General features: G+C 43.1%; 1 protein-coding gene across 1 annotated transcript in view; it reads left to right on the top strand.

Moving 5' to 3' along the window:
- Positions 1–3,778: 3,778 nt before the first annotated feature.
- CHCHD6 (coiled-coil-helix-coiled-coil-helix domain containing 6) overlaps positions 3,779–14,594 on the top strand; it is a 227,308-nt gene continuing 216,492 nt past the window's right edge. The window contains exons 1-3 of the mRNA XM_030207627.1: positions 3,779–3,923; positions 7,667–7,820; positions 9,693–9,768. Of these exons, the coding sequence (XP_030063487.1) occupies positions 3,840–3,923; positions 7,667–7,820; positions 9,693–9,768 (314 nt within the window). The 5' untranslated portion in view covers positions 3,779–3,839. The remainder of the gene's footprint in view (positions 3,924–7,666; positions 7,821–9,692; positions 9,769–14,594) is intronic.

The raw sequence follows: 14,594 nt of genomic DNA, 5'->3' as shown, positions 1-14,594 counted from the left end.
CCTCGTTGGGGCAAAGGAAAGAATTGTAAGAAAAAAAATGTCAGCGACGTCCTTTTTGGACGTCCTTCACCTGTAACAACCCCCCCCCCCCACACACACACACTCCAAAAAGACGTTCTTTTTGGACGTCCTTCACATGTAGGACCCCCCCTCCAAAAAAGACGTCCTTTTTGGACATCCTTCACTGCGTGATCCCGTTTAGCTCAGCTGAGAGACCCGGAGGTCTCTCAGCCAATCACAGCGCGCTTAGCTGAGATAAATGTGCTGTGATTGGCTGAGAGAGACCTAGGTGCGGAAGATGGATGGGCGTCGAAGATGTGGACGATGGATGTCCTCAACTGCGCTCTCCTGCTAGGATCACGGAAGGGAGGAACCCAAGCCGCATCGGAGCCTTCCTGCAGCAGGCCATGGAGCGAGAAGCGGCGCGGTGTCTTCCTTTCCCGGGCGGCACAGGGAGGCGCAGGGATGGCCACAGGCAAAGTGGAAAAGGCGGACGTCATCAAGGACATCCTTTTTGGACGTATTTGGCATGCGCAGAGCAGCCAGCATAACGCCTGGCTGCTTTGCACATGCTCGACCGGCTGACTGGCTTCCGAGGGTATAGAGAATTCAAGTGAGCTACAACGAACAACTCATTTGCATTCCATTTCCTTGATGCATGGCCGTTCCCTACCGATTCGCTATGGAATCGGTAAGGGAAGGGCTCTTCCTAGGACCTTAGTGCATCTACCCCAGTTGTAGAGAAGGAAGGCTGAACGTTTGCTAGGGCACCTAATACCCTTGCATCAGCCCTGCTCGACACCTGTGGAATGGCCGAACTTTGCCACATGTCCACAGAAGGAACCTCACACAAACCCACTTACCAACCAGAAGCGTAGCTAGGTGGGGCGCATGGGGAGCGGTTGCTCCCCCAAACAGATTTTTGAAAAAATGGCACCTATGCGCCAAGTGCCAGTAACTTTCCCTGCCGCCTGCCTCTGTTTCTTCTGCTGCCCACTGTCTCCCGTCTGCGTCATCATTTTTACTGCCCTGAAACGTTCTCCCTCGGCACCGGCGATTCACAGATAGCCTTCTGCCAGCGTTGGGGCTTTCTCTTCAGGTGCGTCTCACTCCCACCTCTGCGGAAAAGAGGAAGTTGCGTTAGAGTAGGCGGGAGTCGCGCCTGAGGAGAAGCCCCAATGCTGGCAGAAGGCTGTGAGTCGGCGGTTGCCGAGGGAGAATGCTTCAGGGCAGTTAAATGACGATGCAGACGGGAGACAGAGGGCAGCAGAAGAAACAGAGGGAGAAACCGAGAAAGATGTAAGACTCCAGAGGGGGGGAGAGCTGGCCAAGGAGGTGTAATAGACGAGTGGAGGTGAGCCTTTCTAGTCCTGTAAGCAAGGAAGCCAATTTGGTATCTGTTTCTACTCCCTTGCGCAGCCGTCATCATAATTGCCTTCACCCCAAGCAAAACAAGCAAACTTATGAGCTGTTGCATCCATGTTCTCGTTCTTTATTATTGATCCATCTGTAACAAGGCTAAAGCTGTTTTTGTTGGATAGGCAGTGCCTTAAAAGCTGAAGGAGAAAAGAACACAGCTTCAAAAATTAATGTAGCTGGTAGAAAAAGCAATTATAAACTCTGTAGTTTGTGCTCATGTTTCTTCACTGTTCTTCTATACAATACATATGGCCAAGATTTCAGTGAGGATATCCTGTTTCCTAATTAGTTCATCTTAACTGTTGTTGTATTCTGCCTTGGGAAGCTGGTGTTATAAAGATGATAGAATATATTCAAATTAAATGGAAGTAGAATTAAACTTGCCTTTCATTGGGGCACATGGAATCACATTTTCATGGCATCTCATTTGTAGGAATTTACATTTTAGATACATATGGATTATTCTGTTTTTAGGCATGTTTCAGGGTCAAGTAATTTATAGGTCAAAATAAAAATAAATATTTTTTTAAAATCAGATCTCTTTTGTTTAAACATAAGACTAAATGGGCTATAAGCCCCTAATGCAGTCCATTGGCTTTTTTTAAATTCTGTTTTAGTGTTCTTTAACAGGAGAAAACAAAATCTCTGCACGAATATAACAGGTGCTAGAGTGCCTCTATAACTAGCCCCTCCAAATGACACACTGATTATGATTTATAACAAATTACTACTCTACCTATATTCTGTTCCGTTATTATACTTTTTCTGTGTACATCTGTATACTGCACAAATTGCCATGTTTGAAAATATAAGAGATTAAATACAAATGCTGCCAACTATAAAGAGTGACAACATGGATGCAGCAGCTCATATGTTTGCTTGCTTTGTTTTGAGAGTATGGTGATGACTGCTTCACTGGGAAGGGAAAACTGAGATTGGATAGGGACATAAAGGGGCACTACTGGAAAGGGGGGAGGAGATAGGGACACAGAGGGCACTATTGGAAAGGGGAGGAGGAGATAGGGACATGAAAAAGGGATGAGATGGGGGACAAAGAGGTAATTTTGGAAAAGGGGAAAGATGGTAACACAGATCAGTGCCAAATAGATGTAGAGAAGGAAAGGAAGAAGACAAGAGGAGAGAGGAGAAATGGAGAGGCCAGCCTGGAAAAGAAACAAAGGTAGAAAAAACATTATTTTTATGTAATACTTTGTAAGGACTGAGATGTATCTGCTTTGTAAAATGTATATTTTTCTATGCTTATTTAGTGAAGTACAGGAGAAAATGCTTTTCTGTTTTTTTTTTTTGTTACCAGTATTCCACTGTTTATAGAGTCTGTTTTTCTTGGGCAGAGAGGAGGGGGGGGGGGGGGGGGTCTCTATTTCAACTTTTGTTGTTGTTGGGGTTTTTTTTTGTGGCTCCCTATTCTGTATTAGGTTGGTAGGATGGAATGTTGTCACAGTTTGGGTTTCTGCTTGTGCTTGTGACCTGGGTTGGCCACTGTTGGAAGCTGGATACTGGGCTAGATGGACCTTTGGTCTGACCCAGTATGGCTACTCATGTTATATAGATGAGGGTCTGTTCATGTTCTGCATGTGCGACTGAGGTGAAGAATTCTGCTAGCATGTAGTGTCTGTGTAGGAATGTGTAACAGTGCAGCTTGTTTCAGTTTCCCAATAGTAGGTATATTGGTGCTCGAGAACCCAGTGTAATATATATTGCATTGTCTTTTCATAGGTGGGTTAGGGCTGTTATGGGGTGGTAAGTTTTGTGTTCTAGGGCAGTGTTTCCCAAGTTGGTACTGGAGTACCCCTTTGCCAGTCAGGTTTTCAGGATCTTACTTAACATTTCTAAAGCGCTACTAGGGTTACGCAGCGCTGTACAATTTAACATAGAGGGACAGTCCCTGCTCAAAGAGCTTACAATCTAACAGACAAGTGAACCGTCAGTCCGATAGGGGCAGTCTGGATTTACTGAACGGTAAGGGTTAGGTGGCGAACACAGCATTGAAGAGGTGGGTTTTAAGCAAAGACTTGAAGATGGGCAGTAGAAGCGCAACGCCCCTTTAAATTATTTCCCCACCCCCCCCACACCTTTGGGATATGCAAAAAAAAAAAAAGGAGGGGGGAATAAATTCAGAAAATGTACCAGCCGCCCCACCACGTGCAGAACCAGAGCATTATATATACACAAACTCTGCCGCCGTCTGCCGAGCTAGCAGCTCCGCCTCCCAGGCCAGGCCCCGCCCCGCCCCCGGTCAACCCTCGCACTGCAACTCCCAGCGACGCCCGCGCTTGACCCCGCAGTGAAACCTGTAGTGATTGGCTGGTGTTTCGGTGGCAGCCAATCGTGGGTCGGCTTACTCCGGTGACGTACAGAGCGTTCCTGTTGCTCGCCGGGCGGGCGGTGTGTCGGTGGTGATGGGTGGCGGTGAGAGCACCAGCAGGAGGGTATCGTTCGGGCTGGATGAGGCGGACAGGGTGCGGGTCCTGCGAGGCGTCCGGGTGAGCGCATCTGCTTCCGGGAGGGAGCTCTGTGGGTTCGGGAGGTCGACGCTGTTCGAGGTGGTGGACGGTTGGGCGACCTTCCCGTGCTCACCCTTGGCGGACCTGCAGCCTCTCCCCTTAGAAACACCCCAGGCCCCTAAGGATTTAGTTCACTTTATCAGTCGCAGGGCTTAGGAGTTATTCAGTTCCAGCAGGCAAATTTGAGGCCGGTCCGGGCTATTGGACAGCTCTGTCCTGATGCATTGTGGGATCTGAACGGGTAGAATCAGGACTACAAATCCTACATTGCTGTGGGAAGTAAGTCCAAAACTGGGACTGGTGAATAGGTTTCCTTCCTGAAACCGGGTGATTTTTGGCGGCTCTGCAGTGCTGCTTCCATCAGTGTCCAACAAAAATACATAATTGGAAAAATCCTCTGTTTAAATATGGAACTGTTTTGAATGTATACACGCACGTTGAGAGTTTCTAAAAGCCATTTATGCAGGGGAATGAGCGATGTGAAAATATCCATTTCTGTAGGTAAAAGTGGCTTGTCAGAACCCTTGTTTTGTTTTCATTTGAGACTGGAATCGCCTTCTCTCCCCCCCCCCCCCCCCCCCCCCCCCATGCAGCTGCTGCTATAGGCAACTGCCTAACAAGCTAACTCAGCTGAACACAACTACCAAGCAATCCTGTTTCTGGGGTGAGATGTTGGGTCATAATTTCTTTGAATTTAGTTTCCAAGGTTAAATTTCTAAACTGTATTTGTAGTTCTATTTTTGTGTTTTCAGATCAGTGCCACAGATAACCCAGGTGCACTAGGAAAGTGTTTCAGAAATCTGGGACTTTTAGGTCTCTCTCTTCCGAAGTAAGGCTGCTTGGTAGCTCTGTTAGACCATCACCCTCATAGTGATGAAAGGGGGAAGTGAATTGGTAGATGTGTCACCCTAGCTGGGAAATAATTTCTGATGGAAATTTTCCCTGCTAAAAACAAGTTTCCTTAGGTAACTAATTGCCCTGTCTTTGGAGAACATATGCCTTTCTGTAGCTGGCAATCCTGTTCTTAATACCCAGAAGAAACAAATACTCATGATATTTAACTGCATGTGCATATTTTTGTTGGAGGAGAGTATTTATTTATTTTAGGAAGGCGGGAGAGGTGAATGAGAGTTTTCTTACACAATCTCTTGAGAGTGGTTATATTGATGTGTAAAATCAGGAAAGAGGATATTATTGTAAATGTTGCTGTTGGTTGTATCTGCTTTTAAATGTTTTCATTTTAGAATTGTAAATCACTTTGAGTCAACAGTAAACTAAATGTTTAAGCAATATAAATAAATAACATGGTAAAGTTGAACACTGTGCTTTTTTTTCCCACCCTGAATATCACACTTTCATTGTTTGAGGACAAAGAGTTATTATCCAGGAGGTCTTGTCACAGTGCTTCCATATGTAAATATGTCTTCATGACTGTAAGTGTGACATTTAGTTTTCAAGATGATCCCTGAGGGTACTTGAAGGAACTGGCCATGTAGAACAGACAGAAAAATTAGTATTTTCGTGTTAATATCAGTTAGTGCAGATATACGAGGCTTAAATGAAAAGTAATGCTTCTATCTCCATAACTTTTGTTTAAATGAAGGTATTGTAATGAATAAAAAATGAATATAATACTTGAAACTTACTCTTTTATTACAAGCATTTACTTTTTGCCACCACACAGTTTTTGAAATTGTTTTGAAAGAACTGCACATCTTGTTTCTTCAGTCAGTTGCTCACAGTCCTTTCCACCTCTTCATTTGAGTTGAATAGATTCCTACAAAGGTATTACTTCAGTTTTGGAAAAAGGTGGAAATCACATGGTGTTAAGTCAGGGCTCTACAGCAGATGGAGTATGACCATGATACTCATCTTTACAGTTGCCACTATGTTAGGCCTGGCGTTGTCATGTTGCAACAAAATATTTTTCTTGTGCTTTCAAACTCTTAATTGTTTTTTTCAAAGTTTTCAGGTTTGCAGTGTAGTACTTTGGGCCCTATTTACTAAGACGTGTTAATTTTTAGTGCGTGCTAATGCTGGAGATGCCCATATATTCCTATGGGTGTGTCTAGTGTCTGCATGCACTAAAAACATTAGCGCACCTACAGCATGGCTTAGTAAACAGGACCCTTTGTCTTTTATGAGTTTGTCAACCTTTTTCATATGAGACGTGTCCATTGCTGTCACAGTTGTCCACTTCATTTTTGATCACACAATTCAGCTCTTCCCGGCCCACGATCTTTACATTTTTTGACTCCGCGCTGCACAGTACACATATCAACACAGTCAGCATCATAAATTACCTGCACATGGCAGTGAATTTCAATTGGAGGGACTTCTTCAACAGTCAGAAATTCTATCATGGTGTGTTGCTTGAATTGCACCGAATGCTCACTGCCACCATATGCTTCCATTTCAGAAGCAATAGCAAAACGGCCTCTTCCCTCACCTCAGTTGGAGAGGTGTCTGTGTGAAGAGATTTTAAAGGACATGTGTAGTATGTCAAAGCTGTCCTGCTGATGATTTATGGAGGTGAAGACATTACTTTTTATTTAACCCTTGTAGATGTTGTACAGAGTCACAGTACAATCATAAGAGTACAGTGTGGTTTTGTTAAAGCATCTTTTCAATAAGTATTTGAGTGACACAGTAACTGCTGGCTTGCCAAAAGTTCACAGTAGGCTCTATTTCCATTTCAGTATGAAGTTTCCAGTAAATTCAGACAATCTGTAATGATTTTTCATCTCTTGACAATGCTTGTTTTTAATAGTTTTGAGTTAACCATGTGACTGCACTCTAAGCTGACATATCTGAATTGTACTGGTTATCTATTTGGGGTTTGCACTCTTTGTACTCTTAGGTGAGACCGATGATGTGAGCCAAGGAGGTTTTATGATAGGAGACAGCATTAGCCTATCTGGCCCATTCTGTGGGCTGAAGCCAGTGAGTGGAGCTTGCCGCCATTTTGTGTGACCCCAAACATTAACAGACGCTATTGAAAACATTAGCAAACTTGTGAGGTTTATGACGGCATTTGTGTGTGTGTGTGTTTTTTTTTTAATTTAAAAATGTCCCATATGTGGGTTTGCACTCCGGAGTGGCAGACTTGTCTTTGAAGCCTTGGGAGGCTCGATTTATGTAGGGGGCAGCTTTAAGAAAGGCCCTGGCTCTGCCTGATCCTCGGGGCTGAGTTGTGGGGACCCCTCACCAAGAGGTAAGAAAAACAAAACAAGAAAACCTTGGCTAACATATAGGAAGCTTTCAAGTAAAATAAAAAAAAAACACACACACTTTGGCAGTCATAAACCTCACAAGTTTGCTGTTTTCAATAGTGTCTGCGAATGTTTGGGGTCGCACAATATGGTGGCTGTGTGCAACTTTTTAATGTCATGTCTCCTGTCATAAAACCTCCTTGATGTGAAATCTGTATAATTTAAATAAAGATGGGAGGAGGCAAACTGTAGAGGCTTAAAAATTGTTAAGGTGCTTAGGTATAACCACATCACGCTTTCAATGAATTTATCAGTAAAATATTGCATGTGCTGTTTTTCCCCACTTACCTGGTTGTTCAGTAGCAGCTGTTTGATCTGTTGGTAGTCATGGCCCCTGTTTTTATAGACCGCAGGCATTGAATGCCAATTTGCTGGATCTTTTCCTCCTTTATAAAATTTCATCTTTCAAAAGACTAATTCAGTCCAATTTCTTTGAACAAAATAATGTAGCTGTCAGAAGATGTGGTTAGTCGAATGAAGGAGCCCTCCCAATCTGCAAGAGAACCGAGCAGTTCGACTGCTTCCATGACCGTTCCTTCGCCATCACGGAATACAGAACCTGCTGCTCACCCAGCTTCAGGCAAATCTGTACCGCTAAATGCAGGTACTGAGAGTTGTATGGCACTGAAGCCAGCACATGATTGGTAATGTGGCTTATACACATGTTGGTGAATTTGGCCATTATTGCATGCGGTAACTTCCTTGGGTTATTGTACTCCTTAGTCTGAGAGGCAATGGGAAATGTGATATATAACAACGTTTATGTTGTAATGTTATAGGTGATGTTAGTGGGGTCTCTTATTATTCAACAGTGTCACAAAATTCAGGTTTGACTATGAAAACCTGGAGATGAGTGGAGAAAAGTGACTGGTTTTGTCAAGTCAAATCTACACCTGGTGACACTCCTAACTTACTACTACTACTATTTAGCATTTCTATAGCGCTACAAGGCGTACGCAGCGCTAGAAGAAATACTTGCAGCTCTGCCCTTATCACAGCTCCCAGTTACCTGCAGCAGCTCAACGATAGTTTGATGCAAGAGTTGGAAAATTTTGTGGCAAAATTTCTGAAATACTATAGTAATTTTCTGCCATTTTTGTTGTTGTGCCCAGTTAATCTATTTGATCCCTTTTGAGGAGAAGGGATCTTAATGATCGGTACTTGGAAGGGAAGAGGGAGATCTCAGAGGATGGAAATAGAGAAGGGATCAGATGGATGGCAGAAGGAGGAGGAGATGGGGAGAATAAGGGAGCTTTGCATAGAAGAGAAGGACAATCTCTCAAACCCCACAACACCGATCTCACCCCCAGCTCTCCTGCTGCTGCAGCCTGTGTACCCCTCACACCATTTAGCACTTCTGATTCCTCACTTCATTTTCACCTTGCAGTCTTCTGATTCCCTCGCCTTTTTGGCACCCCTTTCCTCATTCCAGCCCCTCACAAACATCCTGCAACAACATGGATGTCCTCAGTCTTTCCCTGCTCTCACCATACAACCCACAATATCTGTGAACCCCTCTAATATTCTTGCCCAGCCCCTCCAGTGCTGGCTATAGGAGGAGGACAGAGGCAGGACACGTGCTGTGCAATGCAAAATGAGACACCAGCGCCTGGGCCGAGGGATTGGTGTAGGGAAGAGGAGAAATGCATGAAAAACTGCCACTGCTCTGCAGGAAATGGGTCCACCTGTCTGCAGTGTACTGCACCCACCACTAGACCTGCATGCTGTTCTAATGGGCCTGAGTATAACATCTGAGTTGGGAAATAATGTTTTTAATCACATTTTTGGGGGTGAGAGGGATTTAGTGACCACTGGGGGAGTAAGGGGAAGTCACCCATGATTCTCTCCAGGGGTCATCTGGACATTTAGGACACCTTTTTGTGCCGCCTTCATTATAAAAACAGGTCTAGCTCAAAATGTCTTAGTGTTAGTTTTGGATAGTTTTGTTCTGTTCCATTGTAGCTGAAAACGTCTAAGTGTTAGGAATGTCCAAATACCACCCTTAACATGCCTCCTTGTGATCTGAACGCACTTCTGACGGACTTCATAGAAAAACGTCTAAAGATTGGTTTTGAAAATACCAATTTGGATGTTTTTGTGAGAAAAACGTCCAAATACAGATTTATGCCACTTTTAGGACTTTTTTCTCTTTTGAAAATGAGCCCATTGGTCATATTATGCATCTAGGTGCAGCTCATTCAAATGAGTTTTTTTATAAATTAAATGAAAGGGAATAATAGTTGTATGAAACTCCTGAAGTTCATTCTAAATACTTAAATGATTCACTATATGAGTCTACAGAAATGCGACAAGGAGAAACTCTGTTAACTTGATAGTTCAGGAAACTTCTCTGAGTCACTTTTATGCAAGGATTGGAAGTGAAATATTTGTCCTTAATCCCCCTGTTGCTGCTCCTGAGAGATGTGCGTTGCTGTCTTAGCATAATATTAAGATACAGTGTGTCTTTTTCTTTCAGGACCTCAAGCCCATCACCCAAATGCAGACAGCTCTGGCCATAAACGTACAGTGAGTGAAGACGATCTATATAGGCGGTAAGAATGTGGTTATCAAATTAATGTTATATATTATTCTGGGGTTCTTTCCTGTATCTGAATTTTGTGTATAACAGGAAAGGTCGAAATTATTTGCATTGTTACTCTGGAGCTCAATGTTGAAAGAACAAGAGTATTTGGTTTTTAACGTTTTATGATCTTTTTTTAAACGGGAAAGTAGAATACAGGTGTTTCCCATATATTTATAAAATGCATATGAGGACATTTTGTAATTTACATTAGTACATAAGTATTGCCACACTTGGACAGACCAGAGGTCCATCAAGCCCAACATCCTGTTTCCGACAGTGGCCAATCCAGGTCACAAAATACCTGGCAAGATCCCAAAAAAGTTCAATACATCTCATGCTGCTTATCCCAGAAATAAGCAGTGGATTTTCCCCAAGTCAATTTAATAATGGTCTATGGACTTCTCCTTTAGGAAGCCGTCCAGGCCTTTTGTAAATCCCGCTAATCTAACCGCCTTTACCACGTTCTCTGGCAATGAATTCCAAAGTTTAATTACACCATTACACTGGTCTTTTCATCTTGTTTCTGCCAGATAGTTGTGATCAGGATTGGCCACACATCCCCATTACTCCGCTAAGCTTAGCCTGTTTTTCTCTGCATTATACTTTGTCATAAAAATAAATAATAAAATTGCTCTTTCCTTAGAATCCCTCCGGACCGGACCAGGATTGGACTGATGGGTTGTGCTCGCCTACCAGCACGTGGAGACTGACTCTAGAGAGCCAGTAGGAGCCCAGGCCATGTGACCTTAGCCTCAGTATTTTCTCAGTCTCCCAGCAGGTAGGAAACGAGCCCTTTAGTCTCTTTCTTTCTCTTTCTCTTTTAGAGGCTAATAATAAAAACAATATTGCTACTTTCTCCTGTGCCTAGGAATTCTCTAATAGACACTGGACAGATAAGGTTTTCTTTTCTTTCTTTTACAGCCTCTGGGGGTGTTACACTCGGGTGCCCCGAGTCCCTCCCCCCTATCCTCCCCATCTCCCATACTTAGCTGGGAAGGACTACCCTTTGGTTAGCAAGGTGTATGGTCTTTGGGAGAGGCAGCCATTTTAGGAGGTTTCAAGTATTTTCTTTCCCCAGCTTTTTAACGAGCAGGCTTAGCTGTTTAAAATAAAAAAAAGACAATCCCCAGTTTTCTACCGGGCAGACAGCTCTGGGTTATTCTTTTGTTCTTGAGTGTTTTTTCTTTGTTAATTTAGCTGTGTAAAAAAAAAAAAAAACAACAAGAGGGGGAGGAAATGGAAGAAAATAATGTTGACGGGGCCTTTAATGAGCCACTTTCTTTCTCAGAATTTCTCCCAACGTTCCCTCGCGTTTGGACAGCGGGCGCAGGCTTATTAAAAAAAAAAATAGGGGTGCGACAAGTTGTTTTTTTTCGGGTGGCGAGAGTATCGCCAGTCAGGGGAGGCTGCAGCCGGTTTTTCGCAGCGCCGGACTGTAAACGCTCTAGGCTCCTTCAAGTTTTTTTTTTAAAAATTCTTTATTTATAATTTTTCACATTTACATCTCATGACATAAACCAGGAAATATCAGAATATACAACTTAACAAGCAAAACAAAATTACTTATTACCAAATTAGGTTCTAAGTTAAAATTATCAAATTATTATTAGTCCACAATAGTTTGAGACAAGATACTAGGAAAAATGAAAGGAAAAACAAGCCCATAAAAATAAGCCAATTATTATAACGGTAAGGGCGTAGCTGATATCCACAGCCGACGTATCAGCACTTTAATTAGGGAGGCAACACATTAGGTACTTGAACATTTTCCTTAGATGAAATAAATTGTAATAATTTTGAGGGGTAAAGAATATATAATTATTTAAACCAAACGTTATATGACATTTGCATGGGAACTTCAAAAGAAAAGTAGCGCCTAATTTTAAAGCTCTAGGCTTATAAAGTAAAAATTCCTTCCTTCTCTTTTGTGTGTTCCTAGCTAAGTAGGGGAAAATCTGTATTTTTTGCCCCAAAAATACATCATTTAAATGGCGAAAATATAATCTAAGAATATTATGTCTATCAAGTTCAAGAGCAAAAGTCACAAGTAATGTTGTTCTCTCTGTAATACATTCCAGAGAGTTCTCAAGGAATTCAGTCAAGTTCAAATTTACAGAAGCCTGGGGTTGTTCCTTCGATAATTTCACAGTTCCAGTAATATATTGGAGCCGTGTAATAGGTGGAAATCCCTCCTTCGGAATCCCCAAAACCTCGCCAAGATATTTTTTAAGCATATCACCTGCTGGTATTAAAGGAGATTTGGGGAAATTCAACAGCCTCAGGTTATTCTTCCGAGTATTATTTTCCAAGTATTCTAACTTTCTTTCCTGTATTTCTTTTTCCTTAACCAAAGTTACAGTTAAATTTTTTAGTTGTTTAACCTCATTTTCCATCTGAGAAATCTTTTCCTTATGTTCTTGAACATTTGAAGATAGATCTTGAGTAGTCTGTTTCAATTCACCTATCTCGCCCTTAATAGAAGTATTCATCTGCAGTAACATTCCGTTTACCTCCTGTATTGCGTCCCATAGACTGTCCATAGTCACCGATACTGGTCTTTTTCTCCCTCCACTTTTCTCGGAAGTCGAACCTCGGGTGGCAGGGGTAACGTCCTGCGTCTGCCCCTGCTTTGCTGTTCCTAAACTCGGGGTCAATCCGGCGGTGGGTCCTCCTACCACGGACAACGGAGCGCACGCTTCCAGCTGCAGTGACCCCACCGCTAGCAATTCACTTCCGGGTTGTGGAGGCGCGGTGAGAGCGGGAGGACTCAACGTCGCTCCCTCAGCGCTGCACTCATCTCCCGAAGGGTTTGAGACCGTCGAGGTGGAGGTCAGCTCGCCAAGGATCCCGATACCAAAGTTCTCCAATGTCGGTTGCCTAGAGATTGGTGTCGACGTTGGTGCCACGGAGGTAGGTGCCAACGTTTTCCCCTTTCTTTTCCCCATCTAAACCGTCAGGGAAAGAAATTCTCAGGATCGTACTAAGAAGATTCTGAGGAGCTCCGGGATCACACAACCGTTATCGCCGCCATCTTGTCTCCCAGCACAGCTTTTACAGCATGTTAACAGTCGGCTCCTTCAAGTTTTCTATGGATATCAGTGTCTTTCGAGTTTCTTCATTTGGCGCTGTCAGCAATTTCGTTCTTTTAGTTTTGGCGCGGAAGGCCGCCTTTTTAGGCTGCAGCTGCAGTTTCTCTATTACGGAGTTCTGTTTTATTCGGATTCTCTGTTTTCTCTGGTTTTTCGCGGCATAGTTCACTGGCTGTTTTTTATTTTTCCTTTCTTGATGTTCCGCCCTACTCCGCTTGTTGTGGAGGTGTCAGGCGTGCTTTCGGGAACCGCCACTGTGTAAGTGGCGCGAATGGCGCCCATTTTTATTCACCCTCCATTTTTTTCTCAGTCTAGAACTTTGATCTCTGTTGCAGGCTATGCTGCACATCAAAGTGTAGCTCACCTTCAAACTGTTTTTTCCTAATCATCTGTCTCCACACGTGTGTGAGGTAAACAGGACTCTAACACCCACATCATATAAGCAGGCAATATTTGGATTAAAGGGTCCCTTTCATATTTAGATATCTCTTCATTCCTTTCAACAATCACTCTCAATGGCTGGAGTGTTATACAGTGTTTTCTTTTTCAGATTTTAAGAAGCCTTCTCTATAGGCATACAGTAGATTGTTCAGATGCCATGGGGATATATCAGCTCTCTCATATTCTCTGAGGGACCGTCCTGTCTAACAAGCTCCCAATCACTCTGCTGCCTTAGCAGGCATGCTTTATTCATGTCTTCCCTTCTTTTCCAACTGCCTTGAAGCCTCTCATATTTCATTTTAGCTTTCTTCTGGTATTTACAGGACATATGGTCACTTAGAGAATAAGGTCATCCTTTCATTTTGCATATTTCCCACTTAAAGATAGTGGAAGGTCCTCAAACCATCTACTTGTGTTTGTCTCTACTCTATCAGTTCAGCATTGGCAGATTATAAACATCCTGGTTTGGTCCAGTATGCCTATACATACCATCTGCTATCTCTTCCTCTTCCTTAGAGACCTTATGTTGTCTCAAGCTTTCTTGAATTCAGATAGTCTTGTCTACACTGCCTTCACCAAGTGGCTGTGGCACAACTTCACTTTTTTCGTTACAGGTATTTTCCAAGTTTGTCCTTTTTTCATTTTCATTCTATGCGCCTTCACTCCAGAGTTTTCTTTCAATTGGAAGGGGATTCACTTCCTGTGTATTTATGCCATAGGTACATAAGTATGTTTATGCTGGGAAAGGTCTAAAGTCCATCAAATCCAGCATTCATATCTAATGGGCATAAGTACATAAGTTTTGCCATACTGGGAAAGCTCAAAGGTCCACCTTTCTACAATCAGAACAGCATTAAAAAAAACAACTCTCACGACAGTGTCGAACAGAAACCTCTGCTCCAAAAGCAAGGCTTTGCAGTAATTCTGCAAACTAACACATACAATATTTGCCATGGCTGATCACCACTAGGAACACCGGGGACCCTGGGTCTAGGTTCTGTGTTTTAACCTGAAACAAGCTCAACATTCATATCTATTGGGTGTGAGTCTGGTACATCTCAGTGAGGGAGGAGGAATGACCGTGGTACGTGGATTAGGGAGATGCAAGAAATTACAGGCCGGTGAATCAGACGTTCATACTGGGACAATTTTTTTCTGTCCAGAGCATACTACCATAGCTGGTGGACTCCTATATTCGGAACTTATCCAACTATGGAACGCCACAGAGATAGGGCTGGGGTTTGTAGCCCTATTTAACTGGTGT

Source organism: Microcaecilia unicolor, chromosome 6 (assembly GCF_901765095.1).
Source record: "Microcaecilia unicolor chromosome 6, aMicUni1.1, whole genome shotgun sequence".
Taxonomy (NCBI): domain Eukaryota; kingdom Metazoa; phylum Chordata; class Amphibia; order Gymnophiona; family Siphonopidae; genus Microcaecilia; species Microcaecilia unicolor.
The sequence above is the reverse complement of the archived record's forward strand: the minus strand, read 5'-3'. Positions and strand labels throughout refer to the sequence as shown.